General features: G+C 52.6%; 1 protein-coding gene across 9 annotated transcripts in view; it reads left to right on the forward strand.

Moving 5' to 3' along the window:
* Nucleotides 1–12046: 12046 nt before the first annotated feature.
* CADM1 (cell adhesion molecule 1) overlaps nt 12047–17427 on the forward strand; it is a 347901-nt gene continuing 342520 nt past the window's right edge. For all 9 annotated transcript variants that reach the window (XM_054997487.1, XM_054997490.1, XM_054997488.1 and 6 more), the window contains exon 1: nt 12047–12204. In XM_054997487.1, the coding sequence (XP_054853462.1) occupies nt 12090–12204 (115 nt within the window). In that variant the 5' untranslated portion in view covers nt 12047–12089. The remainder of the gene's footprint in view (nt 12205–17427) is intronic.

Here is a 17427-nt window from a genome sequence, read left to right on the forward strand (position 1 = left end):
CAAAACTCTCCATAATAGTCCAGGTCAACCTTCATGAGACCTTCCCTCTCCTTATGAGCAAAGCTGCTCGTTCCAGTCGCAGGGAAAGTGGTGCTCTGGCAGATTATTTGGCCGTTTTCAATCACTTGTCAGTTGGGCCTGGGCTGCAATATCCTAACTGCAAAATGCACAGCGACAAAGACGTTGCCGGTTGAGCTTCCAGGGCGATGCTCTTCCCGAAAGGAAAGCGGGGGCCAACGGGAGGCTTACAACAGGAGCGCAGCCAGCGTAGGTGGCCCTTTTTGACGATTCCAGCAATGCTCCTTCCGGAATTTAATTGAGCAGAGTGAAGGAAGGGAGGGAGGCATTGGAGGAAAGTTCTCCTCAAGCTCCGGCTTTGCAATTTGCATTCCGTAATCTCTTGGTCATTTAGCAGCAGATAATTTGTCATGGTTTGCTTTAGCGGTTGCAATATTGATATTTATTATGCAAATTGTATTCCCCTACATCTTATTGTTCTGCATCCTATGAATACTTAAATTATTATAAACCTTTATCCTTAATGTGAGTCGTCCTTCAATTTGATGCTTGAGCAGTATTGGGTCGTAACATATGGCAACTTACGGAAGGGAATAAAATAAGTAATTAAAACCAGGCCAAGAAGAGAGCTGGGTGCCTAATCACACCAAGGCAAGGGGCCGAGGGGCCGAGTCTTTAAACCCCAACTTGTTTACCGGCTTCTGGAGAGGAACACTGTAGAGTAGGGATGTGCGTTTCGGCATTCAGAATGCCGAAAGAATGCCGAAACAAAAGTGTTTCGGCTTCTTTCGGGGAATGCCGAAACGTTTCGGGGAATGCCGAAACGTTTCGGGTAGCCGAAAGAAAAAAGCCGAAACGTTTCGGGATTCTTTCGGCTTTCTTTCGGCTTTTCAATGGGAAAATGCCTCCGTCTTCCCGGACGTCTGGGGGAGGCATTTTCCCACCGAATAAGCCCAAAATTGGTGGGGACCTTCCTCTAACCCTTCTCTAACAACCATCCAAGTTTCAGACAGATTGGACTTTGGGGGGCCATGTTATGGCCCCCCAAAGCAGGTCCCCCATCCTCCCATAAGAAAGCGAAGGAGCAGCGTATTGTTAGCATGCTGCTGCTCATCTTTCTTCATTATTTCCTATGGGGAAAAAATGAAGAGGCAGGCTTCCTTTGCCAGGGGTGGCATTTTGCATGCAAAATGCCCCCCAGCCCTCAGGGGCCCTTCTCCCACCCCTCCTCCCACCCCCCACCAAGGCTCAGCCTGCTCCCACTTGGGGGGGGCCATTTCATGGCCTCCCCAAGTAGGTGCTCTAATCTCTACCACTGACAGCTGGGGGAGGCTTGTGTTGCCAGGGGTGGCATTTTGCATGCAAAATGCCCCCAAGCCCTCAGGGGCCCTTCTCCTACCCCTCCCCCCACCCCCCACCCAGGCTCAGACTGCTCCCACTTGGGGGGGCCATTTCATGGCCTCCCCAAGTAGGTGCTCTTTTCTCTACCACTGACAGCTGGGGAAGGCTTGTCTTGCCAGGGGTGGCATTTTGCATGCAAAATGCCCCCCAGCCCTCTGGGGCCCTTCTCCCACCCTTCCTCCCACCCCCCACCAAGGCTCAGACTGCTCCCACTTAGGGGGGGGGCATTTCATGGCCTCCCCAAGTAGGTCCTCTCAGCCCCTAAAGTCCACCCCTTACAGCCCCACACAAACCCAATTCCCCCCCAGCTGCCACACACAGACCCAAATCCCCACATTAGCCCCTCACAGACCCAAATCCACCCCCACCTGCCCCACACCCATAACCCCAGGAACAGGCTGGCAAAGGCCAGCCCTCTCCCTTTGTTCCCTATGCTGGGAACTTCTAAACTCTCTTTCCCTGGGCAATTCTGCACAGCCCAGGGGTGCCACAATGGTGGGCACACTTCTGAGTGCCAGCTGGTCCCTGTGAAAGAGCACCTGAACCACAGACACCCTCCCTCAAATTCCCCCACCACCTACAGAGATGGCTGGCCAGCCAGCCCCATTGTTCCCTATGATGGGAACCAACTGCACAACAAAGAATAAAACAAGAACACAAAATAAAGTTTTAAAAAAATTATATTCTCCCTTCCAAAGTACAAGTAGGCAAAGCATTATGACACATTACACCAGCAGTCCCCCACACAGAAAAATTAAAACAAAACTCACTTAACATCAGAGAATCACAAAGCACAATTCCTGTCAAAAACACTTTATTTCTTGAACAGCTTTAGGTTACACAGCAGGGGGGAACACCAAAGGGCATGGCAGCACTATCTTACAAAAAAATAACACAACTCACTTAACATCAGAGAATCACAAAAACACAATTCCTGGCAAAAACACTTTATTTCTTGAACAGCTTTAGGTTACACAGTAGGAGGGCACAACAGGACATGATAGCAATGTACTACAAAAAATAATACAACCCACTTCACCGTTTTTGACAGCAATTGTGTTTGTGTGATTCTCTGATGTGAAGTGAGTTGTGTTATTTTTGTGTAGTACACTGCTTTCCTTCTCTGTGGTGCCTTCCTACTGTGTAACCTAAAGCAGTTACAGAAATAAAGTGCTTTTGACAGCAATTTTTTGGGGTGATTCTTTAATGTGAAGTGAGTTGTGTTATTTTTGTGTAAGATACTGCTTCCATGCCCTTTGGTGTTCCCCCCCTGCTGTGTAGCCTAAAGCTGTTCAAGAAATAAAGTGTTTTTGACAGGAATTGTGCTTTTGTGATTCTCTGATGTTAAGTGAGTTGTGTTATTTTTGTGTAAGATAGTGCTGCCATGCCCTTTGGTGTTCCCCCCTGCTGTGTAACCTAAAGCTGTTCAAGAAATAAAGTGTTTTTGACAGGAATCGTGTTTTGTGATTCTCTGATGTTAAGTGAGTTTTGTTTTAATTTTTCTGTGTGGGGGACTGCTGGTGTAATGTGTCATAATGCTTTGCCTACTTGTACTTTGGAAGGGAGAAAATAATTTTTTTAAAACTTTATTTTGTGTTGTTCTTGTTTTATTCTTTGTTGTGCAGTTGGTTCCCATCATAGGGAACAATGGGGCTGGCTGGCCAGCCATCTCTGTAGGTGGTGGGGGAATTTGAGGGAGGGTGTCTGTGGTTCAGGTGCTCTTTCACAGGGACCAGCTGGCACTCAGAAGTGTGCCCACCATTGTGGCACCCCTGGGCTGTGCAGAATTGCCCAGGGAAAGAGAGTTTAGAAGTTCCCAGCATAGGGAACAAAGGGAGAGGGCTGGCCTTTGCCAGCCTGTTCCTGGGGTTATGGGAGTGGGGCAGGTGGGGGTGGATTTGGGTCTGTGAGGGGCTAATGTGGGGATTTGGGTCTGTGTGTGGCAGCTGGGGGGGAATTGGGTTTGTGTGGGGCTGTAAGGGGTGGACTTTAGGGGCTGAGAGGACCTACTTGGGGAGGCCATGAAATGCCCCCCCCTAAGTGGGAGCAGTCTGAGCCTTGGTGGGGGGTGGGAGGAAGGGTGGGAGAAGGGCCCCAGAGGGCTGGGGGGCATTTTGCATGCAAAATGCCACCCCTGGCAAGACAAGCCTCCCCCAGCTGTCAGTGGTAGAGATGAGAGCAGAGCACCTACTTGGGGAGGCCATGAAATGCCCCCCCAAGTGGGAGCAGGCTGAGCCTTGGTGGGGGGTGGGAGGAGGGGTGGGAGAAGGGCCCCAGAGGGTTGGGGGGCATTTTGCATGCAAAATGCCACCCCTGGCAACACAAGCCTCCCCCAGCTGCCAGTGGTAGAGATTAGAGCACCTACTTGGGGAGGCCATGAAATGGCCCCCCCCCAAGTGGGATCAGGCTGAGCCTTGGTGGGGGGTGGGAGGAGGGGTGGGAGAAGGGCCCCTGAGGGCTGGGGGGCATTTTGCATGCAAAATGCCACCCCTGGCAAAGGAAGCCTGCCTCTTCATTTTTTCCCCATAGGAAATAATGAAGAAAGATGAGCAGCAGCATGCTAACAATACGCTGCTCCTTCGCTTTCTTATGGGAGGATGGGGGGACCTGCTTTGGGGGGCCATAACATGGCCCCCCAAAGTCCAATCTGTCTGAAACATGGGTGGTTGTTAGAGAAGGGTTAGAGGAAGGTCCCCACCAATTTTGGGCTTATTCGGTGGGAAAATGCCTCCTCCAGGCGTCCTGGAAGACGGAGGCATTTTCCCATAGAAAAAAGCCGAAAGAATGCCAAAATAATGCCGAAAGAATCCCGAAAGTCGAAAGCCGAAAGAGATTCTTGTTTCGGCTTTCGGCTTTAACGATAGAGAATCTTCTTTCGGCTTTCTACTTTCGGCTATAGCCGAAAATTTTTGGCTTGCACACCCCTACTGTAGAGTCCTAGAGAAAAGTGCCTCCCTCTCAACCAGAGGAGAAATCGATGTATTGTCGAAGGCTTTCACGGCCGGAGAATGATGGTTGTTGTGGGTTTTCTGGGCTGTATTGCCGTGGTCTTGGCATTGTAGTTCCTGACGTTTCGCCAGCAGCTGTGGCTGGCATCTTCAGAGGTGTAGCACCAGAGGTGAAGATGGAAACTCCGTAGCCCTCTGACCCACACCCGGGCATGGATATGCCAAGCTTTTCCTGTCCCGGCCTGAGTCATCTAGAAGCATGCCAGACGGGGGGAGGCCCTTTCTCTTCCGTGGCATCTTCTCTCTGAAGATGCCAGCCACAGCTGCTGGCGAAACGTCAGGAACTACAATGCCAAGACCACGGCAATAGAGGAGAAATCCATGTTTGTCAGAGGACCTTAATAGCTCCAGCAGCCTTAGATCTGTATGTATCCTTGTGGAGCAGGGCACTTCTTCAGCTGGGAGCAGTGTGCGCTATAGCCCGTTTGCAAAATCCGTAGGGCAAAAATCAGGCTCCCCTCCCTGCAGACATGAGAAGGGAACAGGTTTGGGAGGTGGAAAAGACCAGAGAACTTTTGCAGTAGGATTGTGGGGGGAGTTGAGCAGTAGAGGTGGGGCGGGCTGCTGAGGGGAGCCGCTTTTTGTACTGGGGCAATCTTTGCTAGGAGAGAGTCTTCTTCCAAAATCTACAGCCTGATCCAACATTTACTGCCAGCGTTTTGAACCTCAGACTTAGCCCAAGAAGACAGGAGGGTAAAGCCAAAGTGACACCTCACTCACCCAGAGTGGCAGCTCTTGGAAGAAGCTTATTATACACATGCTGGAAATAGCCAGTGTCCTTCCCTCCTCCCTGCAGCACATGTCGGCTTGCTCTTGGTTTCAGGGATAAGGAGGCTATGGGGGCGGGAGAGAGAGCGGAGAGGGGTGGGGGTGGGGAGAGCGACAACATATGAGAGAGTGTTTTCATTTTCCCATCCAGTGTGAGAGAAACCTGTCAATCAACGGGATGCACAGGTGACTGTGCAGTAATGAACGCAGCACCAGGGACAGAACTTACCGGGAGGAAAAAAAACTCATTGTTTGCTTTCGCGTATCAAGAGTGGAGCACGGAAGAGAAAGGGCCTCCCCCCGTCTGGCATGCTTCTAGATGACTCAGGCCGGGACAGGAAAAGCTTGGCATATCCATGCCCGGGCGTGGGTCAGAGGGCTACGGAGTTTCCAGCATCAGACGGCACCCCTGCCATGTCAGAGTCAGGGCTGCTCCAAAATAATGGGGCTGTCCTGACAACAAGCGACCTTGTCTAAATGGCAACGAGGGTGCTTTTTATCAAGCCTGAAACCTGGAGAATCCTCAGCACAAAAACTAGGGCTGTGCTTTTATTTGGGGACTGTGATTCCGCTTGGCCATTTAGCAGGGGAGGGAGAGTTTCTCCGGCATGAAGCCAAGAAGGCGGCAAAGCTCCCTCCTCTCTGTGCCAGGAGGGGTTCTTAATGGACACAGAAGTGAGTCCCCAGGAAAAAGGCAGGTTAAGAATTACCACCGACAAGCCACTCTTTTTTGATTTCTCTTCCTCTTTTGATCTGATTTAAATCCAGATTCGCAGGCTGGCCAAAGCCAGACTCCTTGGGTGTTTTACAGTGTCTTTCACTTCCTCCCTGGCCTACTGACTCTGCGGTCAGACTCTGTACCCGCTTCCCTCCCATTTCTCTGGCTGGCCCAGACCCCTCTGCGAGGCACCCCTTTCCTGACAGAGGGCAGGAGCTAACTTTGCTGCCGTGACAGCACCAGAAAACCATCTGCCCTTCAAATAGCTCTGTGCATGTCTGGGAGGGGCAGAGGTCAAAGAGTTTTCGCTCGGGAAAGGAAAGGTGATGGAGGGGCCTTAAGATTGCGAGTAATGGCTGCTTCTGGCAGAGAACTTTTCCCTTCCTCCCAGATGGACCTGGAGAGAGAAATTCCCAGGGAATGATCCCAGCCAGCACGGTAGAGACTTAGATGAGAAAGGGGTGGGTGGCTTCATCTTTGGGGGACAAGGAGCCAAACGCCAGCAAAAGCCTCGCCGGCTTTTGGTTTCTTATCGCTCAGGCACAAGAATGGCAGCCCCTCTTTCTGGACAGGCTGTTGTCATATTACTCACTCCCCCAAAGTCTAATGATTTCCTTTGTGAATAATTCAACATTTAAATCTTGTGTGTGTGTGTGTGTGTGATATATATATATATATATATATATATATATATATATATATATATATATATATATATATATATATATATATATATAATCAGGCATAGAGATATTAAATTGGGTCTAGGACTCTCTGGCAGCAATTACTCACAAAATCTGGCATTCGGTTAAAGAATCTGGCAGCTTCAATGAAATCTTGAGAATCTCAGCTTGCGTGTAGAAGAAAAAGAGCAAGTTTCCACCTGTTGTGGTGAAGAGAACACAAGAGCAGTTGCCATCAGTGGCTCTGAGCCACTGGGGGCAGAGGCAGGTGCCACAGCCTTTCTCCTGTGGCACGTTTGACTAGGAAATTCTCATGCACCGCCCACGGAAAAGGAGCCAACAGGATCCACAGCTCTCTGCCCTTAAACCTTGAGGGTTTTTAATATAGCCCTGCGGGGCAGGACTTTAGCTTCGGAGGCAAAGGGACAGAAAGAGGATATGCAGCTCACTTGCCATGCAAACCAACAGCGCATTCCAAAACAGAATTATACTTTTCTAATCCCATTGACTTCAGGGTACTTGGAAGGGTGCAACTCTTCACTGGATTGCGCTGCAAGTCTTGCAAATTACTCTGCTGCCTGTAATATGTTCCTTCTCACAATGATTCTGCAAAATAGGCCAGCCCAAATAATTAGCAGCAGCTTGGGGATTCTTCATAAGAGTACAAAGCACCACTTTTTAAATTGTCCTGAGGAAGCAAGTTTTACTTGAGCAGTCAGTGGAACTTGTTTCTAGATGTGCACAGAGCTTACCTAGGTGTCGATGTGCTTCTCTTCTCAAAGCTTTCCAAAACCTACTCTTTGGCTGAGGCCATGTGAGATGGGCTTGGGTCGTCGTTTGACAGCCAAGACCAGAGGATTCTGAAACAGTTATTTTTAAAATTGTATTTAATTCATTTATAGCCTTCCTTTCTCACCGAGACGCAATAACAACAACATTCAATTTATATACCACCCTTCAGGATGACTTAACACCCACTCAGAGCAGTTTACAAAGTATGCCATTATTATCCCCACAACGACAAAACACCCTGGTAGGTGGGTGGGGCTGAGAGAGCTCCAAAAGAGCTGTGACTGACCCCAGGTCACCCAGCTGGCTTCAAGTGGAGGAGGAGTGGGGGATCAAACCCGGCTCTCCAGATTAGAGTCCTGCTGCTCTTAACCACTATTCCAAGACAATCACAACATATCAAAAACGGTTCACTCAGTTGGCAAAGACCTCCAAGAAAGAATGCAGTAAGATGAGGATTGCAGAACTGGAAAACAAGACAAATAGGGACTCTTAAGCAAATTTTTGGTATCCTGCTTCCCCTCCTAACTGGGACCCAAAGCAGTTTGAACACATGAACTCACAAAGCTGCTTTATACTGAACCAGGCCATTGATCTATCAAGGTGACTATTGCCTATTCAGACTGGCCGCAGTCCTCCAGGCTCTGGCAGAGGAACTTCACATCACCGACTGCCTGGTCCTTTGAACCGGAGAGGCCGTGGAATTGAACCTGGGACTCCCTGCGTGCCCAGCTGATGCTCTGCCACTGAGCCACAGCCCCTCTCCAAGGGCTTATCACATAATTCTCCCTTCCCCCACTTTATCCTCACCACACCCCTCCAAGCTGGGTTAGGCCAAGCATGACAGCTTACGTGGCACACTGGGGTTTCGAACCCAGTTTTCTTCAGTATTAGGGCCAAGCTACACATGACGAATGACACTTGAACGGCAAGTGGATTGAGTGGAGGGCAAGTGAACAGGGAGAAATACACTTGCCATTCAAGTGTCATTCGTCATGTGTAGCTTGGCCCAGAGTCTGAGAGCAAAGCTACAAGTGACGAATGACACTTGCCTGGCAAGTGAACAGACTCATGTGTATTCCTCCCTGTTCAAGTGGAGCGCAAGTGGAGCGCAACTGAACAGGGAGAAATACATTTGCCGTTCAAGTGTCATTCGTCACTTGCAGCTTGGCCCTAAGAGCCAAGATAGAAGTGATGAATGGCAATGATCAAGTGGAGCGCAAGCGAACAGGGAGGAATACACGTGAGTCTGTTCACTTGCCAGGCAAGTGTCATTGGTCACTTGTAGCTCGGCTGTGACACTCAAACCACTACACATCTCTGTTTCTTAGCCTTTTTTAGGGGTGGGGGATGCAGCCTTGAGCACTTTCACGTATTGAAAAGTTTGTGCCCACCTTCTCAGCACTGTTCCAGAGGCAGCTGCCCCCCCAAATCAGGAACAATCAAAATATAAACCTAAGTCAAAGCTACAAGAGGGAGAACAAAGCCGCATAACGGCATAAAACCAATAATTTAAAGTGCTACAAGCAATCTAAGCAGGTTTCCTAGCAGCAAATCCCACTGAACTCAGCAGGAGGCTCTGCTAAGTGCAGTTTGTTTCCTCAGGGCAAGAGCTCCCTCTGAGGCAGTGGACCACTGCAAAACCATGAACAACAACAACATTCGATTTCTATACTGCCCTTCAGGACAAATTAACACCCACTCAGAGTGGTTTACCAAGTATGTTATTATTCCTCAGGATGCTAATCAACATGCTGCTAATTATTTGTGCTGGTCTACCTTGCAGGGAGGTTGTGAAGAGGAACACAGTAAAGACTTTGAAGTACAACACTTCATAGCTGTAGTGATAAGTCAAACCAGCAGCGTCCCTTCTGGGGGCCCACTGAATGAAATTTTTTTTTAAAAAAAATCTTGTGGGTTTTACCTGGGTTTCACTGAGAGCCAGTTTGGTGTAGTGATTAAGAGTGTGGGACTCTAATCTGGAGAGCCGAGTTTGATTCCCCACTCCTCCCCTTGAAGCCAGCTGGGTGACCTTGGGGCAGTCACAGCTTCTAGGAGCTCTATCAGCCCCACCCACCTCACAGGGTGTTTTGTTGTGGGGGTAATAATAGCATACTTTGTAAACCGCTCTGAGTGGGCATTAAGTTGTCCTGAAGGGTGGTCTATAAATCGAATGTTGTTGTTGTTGTTGAACTCAAAGGGGAAGAAGTAAACATATGGAAACATGAATAGTAAGGGCTCTTTATGAAGACCAAAGTCTTCCACCCACGTGCCCAGGAGGCATGGCTGGTTTAAGGTATTTTGTCTGCCCGCAAGGTATTGTCTGGTCCCCTTGCTTCCTGCTGCCATCAGGCACTGCAGGGCTCCGTTTGGATCCAGCCATCGGCAGGCTGGCTGGCTTCAGGACTGGCTGCATGTTGCCAGTCGAGCCCTGCAGTCTTTGCTGTCTCACAGAGCTTCCGGTTTCGCAACACACATGACCGGAAGGAAGGCAGCAGACCATTGGCCAAGCTCCAATAGACCGCCTAGTGCCGGCTGGAATGGGTTTCTTCACCTGGCCAGTTGGATGCTCGGCTACCTGGAGGTAAGCAGCCTGCACCTCCATCCCTATTTCCACTTTAGAGACAGATTTGATCTTGACACGGCTGATGTGGCCACTTGGACTCATGCCACAGTAACATTCAGACGACTGTAATGCTCTCTACGCAGATCTAGCCCCAAAGTCAATGCAGAGACTCCAGTTGGTGCAGAACGTCGCAGCGGGATATCATCAGGACAGCATCAGGACTCTCACTCTGCAGTCACTCCATGGCCTCCCCATCAGTTCCTGGGCTCGATGCAAGGTCTTGGCTACCGCAGTCAACGCCTTGCATGGCCCTGGTCCCTCCTCCCTCCCTGTGCTGCCACTGGGCAACTTTGCTCACCTGAACAGGGCCTCCCTTCTGCAGGAACCGTCCTGCAAATGGGAAAAACCGGCAGTTGCCCCCACCATATGGGACGGCGGGCCTGAAGAGGCTAGGCAAACGCCCACTCTCCTGGCGTGCACAATCCAGGCAAAACTGACTTATTCAAGAGGGCTTTTTTACACAGGACGTAGGCCTGTACAGTAACAAAATGGCTCAGAAGAAGGCTTGAGTAAAGGGGTAGGGAGGGACTGCGGACTATACTACTGCGTATAGTATGGACTGTCTGCTGCTGTAAGTGCACCCCTGCTAGGTAATCTCTGCTTCATTTAATGTGCCACATCCGTGCTTATGCCTCGGGTCTGTTCTGTTTCGGGTTTCTGCAGTCTAAATCTTACTGTATTGCTTATTGGATGTCTGAGCTTGTTGATTGTATTGACTTACACTGTGCAACCTGCCTCGAGTCTCAGTGAGAAAGGCGGACTGAAAAGAACATAAACAGAAAACCTCTCATCAGTTTCAGAGTGGTGGTTCCCTTAGTCTGTGGCAGCAACCCTGCCACCTCCCACTGCAGAGTCTATGTCTGGGGACCAGAAGCCAGGCTGGGAGATGTGCCTAGCAGGTTGTCAATAGGCATGGGGGGGGGGCACTACATGCAGGTCTATGGCGTTCTTTATGGGGAAGTCCTTGATATCGACTGTACTAATCTCACACTGTGTAATCTGCCTCGACTCTCAGTGAGAAAGGCGGACTATAAATGACATAAATAATAATAATAATAAATAAAATAGTAATACAAAGAGTGCCAGTTGTGTCCAAGACAGAGGGAGCAATCCTACACAGGTTTACTTAGAAGTAACTTCTATTTTAGTCAGTGGGGGTTACTCCCAGGAAAATGTTCTTAGGATTGCAACCTTAGTTGCTTTGGAAGTAATGGCAGTGGTTCACAACAGTAAGAAGAGGCAAGAGCCCAACATCGCTTGCTTTTCTTTTCTTTTCTTACAAAACAGAAGTCCTCCTTTCCCCCTAACCTAAGACCAGCGAGTGCTTCAGCAGGCCCGAAGAGAGGGGCTGCCTGCCCTTAAGAGGGAGAGGCGGCCGGGAAGGGCACCGGAGGCCGCTTTTGCGAGCGAATACGAGGACCGGGGCCCGGAGGCAGCGCTCGGCCGGCCCTGCGTGGCGGGGCATTTTCTGCCTCCCGCCTCCGCCGGGCTCTGTTTCGACCTCCGCAGTGCCGGTCCGCGGGCGTCGCCGGAGGTGCTCCGCGGCCTGACTCCGGCGCTCTGCTTTGCATGCTCGGGGAGAAGAGAGCAGGCAGGAGGCAGGGCCAGGCGCGGCCCCCAGGCACGCCAGCCGGGAAGGGCGCAGCGGCCGAAGCCCCCCGGCGGAGCCGCGGAAGGGCCGCCAGCGCCCGGGCAGGGTCGCGCCGCAGCTCTCCCGGCTCCGGGTGCCGCGATCCCCCTGGAGAGGCGCGGGCGCCGCTTCCCTCCGCGCAGCCCCGGCCGAGCGAGCGCCGACTGCCGAACGCCGCGCCGCAGTTGCGCCGCCGACCCGCGGGCAGCGAAGCGCAGGGAAGCGCAGCCCGCCCCGCCCCGCCGGGGGCGCAGATGAAAGAGGGGGCGGGGCGAGGGCGGGGCCTGTCCCCCGCCCCTGCCCGCCCATTGGGCCGCGCCGTCGGGGGCGGGCCCGCCGGCCCTGCCCCTCCCCTGCGCGGCCGTGACGCGCGCATCTCATTAGCGGCCGGCTCGCTGCGCCGGAGCTTCGGGCGCCGCTGGCAGAGCCGCCGAGCAGGTGCGCGAAGATGGCCCGCCGCAGCCCCAGCCCCGGCCCCGGCCCCCGCCGGCCGCCCCCGCCCGCCCGGCCCCCCCTCGCCCTCCTGCTCCTGGCCGCCGCCGCCGCCGCGCTGCTGCCCACAGGTAGGACCCCCCGCCGACGCCGACGCCGACGCCGCGCCAAGTTGCCGCGCTCCCGGCCCGCCGCCCGCCCGGCCGCCCTCCGCGCCGCCTCGAGGCAGGGAGCGGGAGCGGGAGCGGGAGAGAGGGAGCAGGAGGGCCGGCTCCGCGCGCCGAACAAAGGCCGCCTCGCCCGCTCCCTCGCGCGCCCCGCTTCGCCTCGCCTCGCCTCGCCTGGCGCGCCCGGGAGGGACGGGGGGAGGGGGGGAGGCGGGCGGCGGGACCCGCCGGGCGGCGGCAACAAGTGCGGGGCCGCCCCTCCGCTCCGCTCCGCTCCGTCCCGTCCGCTCCGGGGCTGTCCCGCCGTGCCGGCTGCGCTCCCGGGAAGCGGCGCGCTTTGTCCCGCCGGGCCGCCGCGGCGCTCCTGAGCCCCAGCCCCAGTTCGGCGGGGCTCCGCGGCGCGGCGCTGCCCTCGAGGCGCCGGAGGCCAGCCGGGCCCGCGCCGCGCCTGCCCTGGGCGCCGCAGGACGGGGCTCGGCGGGCCGGGGCTGCGGCGCCTGCCCGCCCGGGCCCGGTTGCCATGGAGGCGCCCCCTGGCCCTCGGCGCGGGCTGCCCCGGCGCCTTGCGGTGCGACGCGGGAGCGCTGCCTGGCCCGGGCGGGTGTCGCCGCGCCTGCCGCAGACCCGCCCCCGCCCGCCCGCCCGCCCGGGGACCTGTTGGCTGCCGCCCGCAACTCGCTCGCCCGCCGCTTCCGCCGGGGCTGGCCGGGAGCTGCGGGGTGGCGGTGCCTGCTCGTGCCCGGGAGGGCGGGCGAGGCGGGCGCTGGGGGCTCCCGTAGGCAGCCCCCCACCCCCAAAGAGACCCCCCCCCCGTGGCTCCCCTCTGCGCGGCTGCCGGGCCGGGGCTGTGGGCCGCCTTGGGCTCGCCCGGGCTTGAGCCGCGCGAATGGGGGGGGGCGGCGGGTGCCCTTGGCCCTGACGGCCCGGCGGCAGCGCCCCTCGCTGACGCGCCTTTCTAGCGGCGGGGAGCCTGCCGGGGAGAGGCGCCAGGCCGCGCGGGCCGACGGCTGTGACGAGAGCGCTCGGCGTTACTGGCCCGGGCCGCGTTGGGCTCACAAGGGAGCCATTCAGGCACCCTTTGAATTTGACTCACAAGAAAACAGGGGCGGGGGGGGGGCGGGAGAGGGATGAAAGCGCCGGCTGCGCGCGGGAACAAAGAGCGGCATTCATGTGTCTGTTGACCATGCTTTATCAAGTTCTCCGGCATGGCCCCTCGGAGGGGGAGGGGGGAAGCTCTTGTCCCCCTTCACTCTGCTTGCTCTAGCAACCTCCCCTCGGAGCGGGGAGGTTGCTAGACGGTTGTCCGGAGGCCGACTGCGACAAAGGTGACACTTGCAGTTTTGAAAGGGGCATTTCGAATATGCGGCTCTGGTGTTTGGTGCGGGAATCCCTCCGCTCCACCCTGCGTCCCTGTAGATGCTGCCTGAGAGTGCCGGAGCCCTGGATGGCGCTTGGTCTTTTGATCATACGATAGGAGAAGCAGAGATGTCACTTGAGCGTGAGGGCTGTCAGCGCCTGGTGCCAGACGTTCAATATGTTCAGGCTCAGGGGCAGCTTCCGCAATTACGTTGCTGTCTTCATTGGTCTTAAAGGGTTCCCCCCTTTCCGCCAACTGGTGATTTTTGTGTCCAAGAGTGAAACTGTAAAATGGACTCTGGTTTTATGGGATTGTGGTGATACGTTCCTCCTCATGCACCTTGGTTTAGAGATTCCCACAGAGCAGCTCGTTCAGTTACTTCACCTAGAGAAATGGACTGCTACACAACGCAGTCTGAAACAAAGCTGCTTTTTTGGGTGTGCTTGTGAATGCGTAGAGTCTCCCTCCCTCCCTCCCTCCCTCTCAGTATCATATCCTGCCTCTTCCAGTCCTACTCCTTCTTGGCAGGGGGTTGCATGATGGCACGTTTAGGATTGTTATTATGGAAAACCTGTTAAATGCTGCTTAACGGGGGTAGCAATATGCACTTAAAATAAAAGTTGAAATAAAATAAGCTGCTCTGTACGGTGATTCAAAGGTTACTGTTTTATCTTCCAAATAAACAACTATGAGCCAACCTGATATTCTGAACTGGAATGGAAACAGAATGCTGCTTCTAATGATATCTTCAAACAGATGAGGAGGAAGGCTCTCGGCGTGCCAAGGAAGAGATGTGACTGGTTCTTGGACTGGGTATTTTGATTGATGGGAGAGCTCCACACAGACACACAACTGTTGCACAGCTGAGTATTCCGAGGCTAGAAGGAAGCAGCCTTCGCAGCTTTGGCAGCCAGCGTTGCAAGGAGGACTCTGTACTCTGGAGGCAGTGTGTGGCAGATCCTGAGCTGCTGCTTCCCTTCGTGGAAAGGAGTGCCCTTTTCTGTGTGTCCTGATAGTACCAAAAATTCTTTTTACGAGATCTGCCAGCGGAGTTCTCGAAATTGCTATTCGGCGCCTGTTCCTCCCACCTCCTTGGTATGGAAGTGGCCGTGAGTGCCTAATTTCAACCATCTCCAGGATGGTGCAACTCACAAACAAGCCTTGAACTACAATTTGTGAAACAAGTCGAAAATAGTCAAGCCAGCATTGATAGCGAATCTGTCTCCGTAATGTAGACTTTCCCACTCTTTTCACAGTGCTGCTGTTTTTTGTATAAGAAAAAAGTATCTGTATAGCTCTCAGCAGAACAGACCAAGGTTTTTACAGAGCGCGTGTCGAGGAAACAAACGTTAGGGGTGCAAATCGCTTTCATGGACCTTCCCGCCTGCTTAACTGGGGTTCTGATGTCATCCCACCCCTAAAGACTTGGGCAGAGCTTCGGCTTTTCTCGGAAGCTCTCGAAATAGTACAATAATCAGGATTGTTCTTTGGAGCATGTCGTAATTGCAGTACAGAAATGATTCAGGCATGGGTAATTGTAATGGGGATAGGTAATGTTAAGATTTGGTTTAAAATAAGCTGGTAACTTGAATCTCTGCATTTCTGCCGCACTTTTCATCTGACGATCTTTCTGCTTTACAGTTAATTAAGCTTCACCACACTCCTCTGAGCCTGAGAAAAGGAGGACTCCAAGCGATGTGGAAATGTGGGCACCACTGGGGTGGAACACGGCTGCTGTTTAACAGCGGCCCAGCCGTGCTTTAGAGAGCATAAATCTTAAGGAAGTAGTGCAAGAAGGCCTCGCGTACAACTGGCTTTTGATGGTAGTCATGGCGGGGCTTATGTTGGTACGTGGCCACACTTGGCTTTGTGCCGCACTGGTGGTGATAGCGCCAGCAGTGATTCCATAGTTGTGTGCTTTAAGTGGAATTGTGGCAGTATCGAACTCCTCGACAGCTTTTTCCACCCAGTTGCGTATATCTGGCCTTGCTTACAAGCTCCACTGAAGACGCATGTGCTGGCGCATTCTGATGCTTATCATAAGACGAGGCTGCCCAAAAGCTGAAGCTGTTGACTGTTTTCTGGGCTAGGCAAATGGAGGATCCTTGTGCAGAGCTGATGGGCTCCTTTGAAGGGCGTGGTTGTTCCTCCCTTGACAACGTTTGTGACCAGGGGAGGCCGTGGAGGTGACAGGTTGATTCTGCCGCTGTTCGGAGCGCTGTGCCTTCTGCTTTCACCAGTGGTGGGGGAAAGTGACCGTATGTCCTTTCCTTGCCAGTGGAGAGTGTAGTTTCTGCCCTCTTGGACGCTCCGACACCCCTGGAAACTGCTCTAATGCCTGAATGAATTTCTAGCACAGGTGGTGCACTAGTAACGGTGCAGTGGCCTTCAAAAACTGGTTTGTATTGCTCTGTGGCTTCCATTGTTGGTTTTGCTGTTTGTTGCTGGGTTGTGTCAACATCGAGTTTTATTCTCAGCATCTCTTTTGTTGCTTAAGTAGCGGGTGGAGCTTGGCCTTGCGCCTTTTGGGCAGGGCTGGTTCACTGACACGTTCTTCTGGGGAGCAGCAGTCGGTAGACGTGGTCTGTGCCCTGTAACTAAATGACAGGGCTGTGTGAGCGAGCGAGCGGCGCAGCCTCTAACCCAGTGTGTGCTGTGGTCAGAGTTAATAAAATGGATTTTGCCTTGGATCAGACATGCTGTTTCATTCCACATCAAAGACTGCCTATTTAAATGCTATTACCATCCTGTTTGTGTGCATCAGAAATGACTTACCTAGTAATTTCCTCGGTGTTATGCATATACTCTGTGCACTTTGTTGATGGGGTTTGGGCTGCCTCGGCTGTGAAAACACAATAATTTTACCTCTCTAAAGTGCCTTTACATTTCTTGGGCTGCATCTTGCATTTTGAGCAAAATAGGTTGGAGCGCTCCAGTGCCCACTTCCAGTAGCTTAAAACACATGCCCTTTCTCTCTCGGCTTGGAATATATGAGTTCCATTTGCAAGGTTTTGTTAATCCTTCTCTTTAAGGTGGCTGGGTTCCAGCGTATAAATCTGGATACAGCAATGTCTTTTAAGGAAGGGGGGGAGTCGGGCACCGAAATGGTTGCATTTTAAAGAGATTTTGGGGATGTTGACAAGCTCTGGAACAGAGCAGGCCACAGTTGCCTTTTTGTGGACCGCGCAGTGGAAGGCCTTGGTTCAGTTCAGATGTTGGATTGAAGCGTAGCATTAACTAACTAAGGTTTTAGAGACATGTTAGGTACTTGGTAATGTTATGGTATTATCTGCCAGTGATGTAAATTACTTTGGGTCCCCTTGGGGACGAAAGCGGCATATAAATGAAGCGGCATATAAATGAAGTAAATACAATCAGTGTACACTTGATTTGTTAAATATATGCATTGAGTGATTCTGATGTTACATTCAATGCATACGTATATAGCTGAATGTATGGTACAAACCCCCCTGGTTTCAGTTGTTTCCTGCCTGCCTCTCTGTCTAGTACTGCTCATACGGCTGTCACCTTAAGCAGAAATTAAAATGAGAAAAACTTTTCTTTATGTCATTTGTCTGGTATGAAATTATTGCCCCTATACATTTTGCCACAGAAAGGGTAACGGAACCATTTGTGCCCGATAGTAACCGTGCACTCTTATATTAGGTAGTGCCATATTTTTAAGTAGAGGAGTGATTAAGCTAGCCCTCAACTCGTTAAATACGGGACACTCTATATGTTCAGGGGTTTTAGTTTTATGATACGGGCTCCTGCATTTTCCGTTAGAATATGGTACTTTCTTGTACCCTCCAAAACTGCTGAGGGAATGC

The sequence above is a fragment of the Eublepharis macularius genome, chromosome 14 (genome assembly GCF_028583425.1).
Source record: "Eublepharis macularius isolate TG4126 chromosome 14, MPM_Emac_v1.0, whole genome shotgun sequence".
Classification (NCBI taxonomy): domain Eukaryota; kingdom Metazoa; phylum Chordata; class Lepidosauria; order Squamata; family Eublepharidae; genus Eublepharis; species Eublepharis macularius.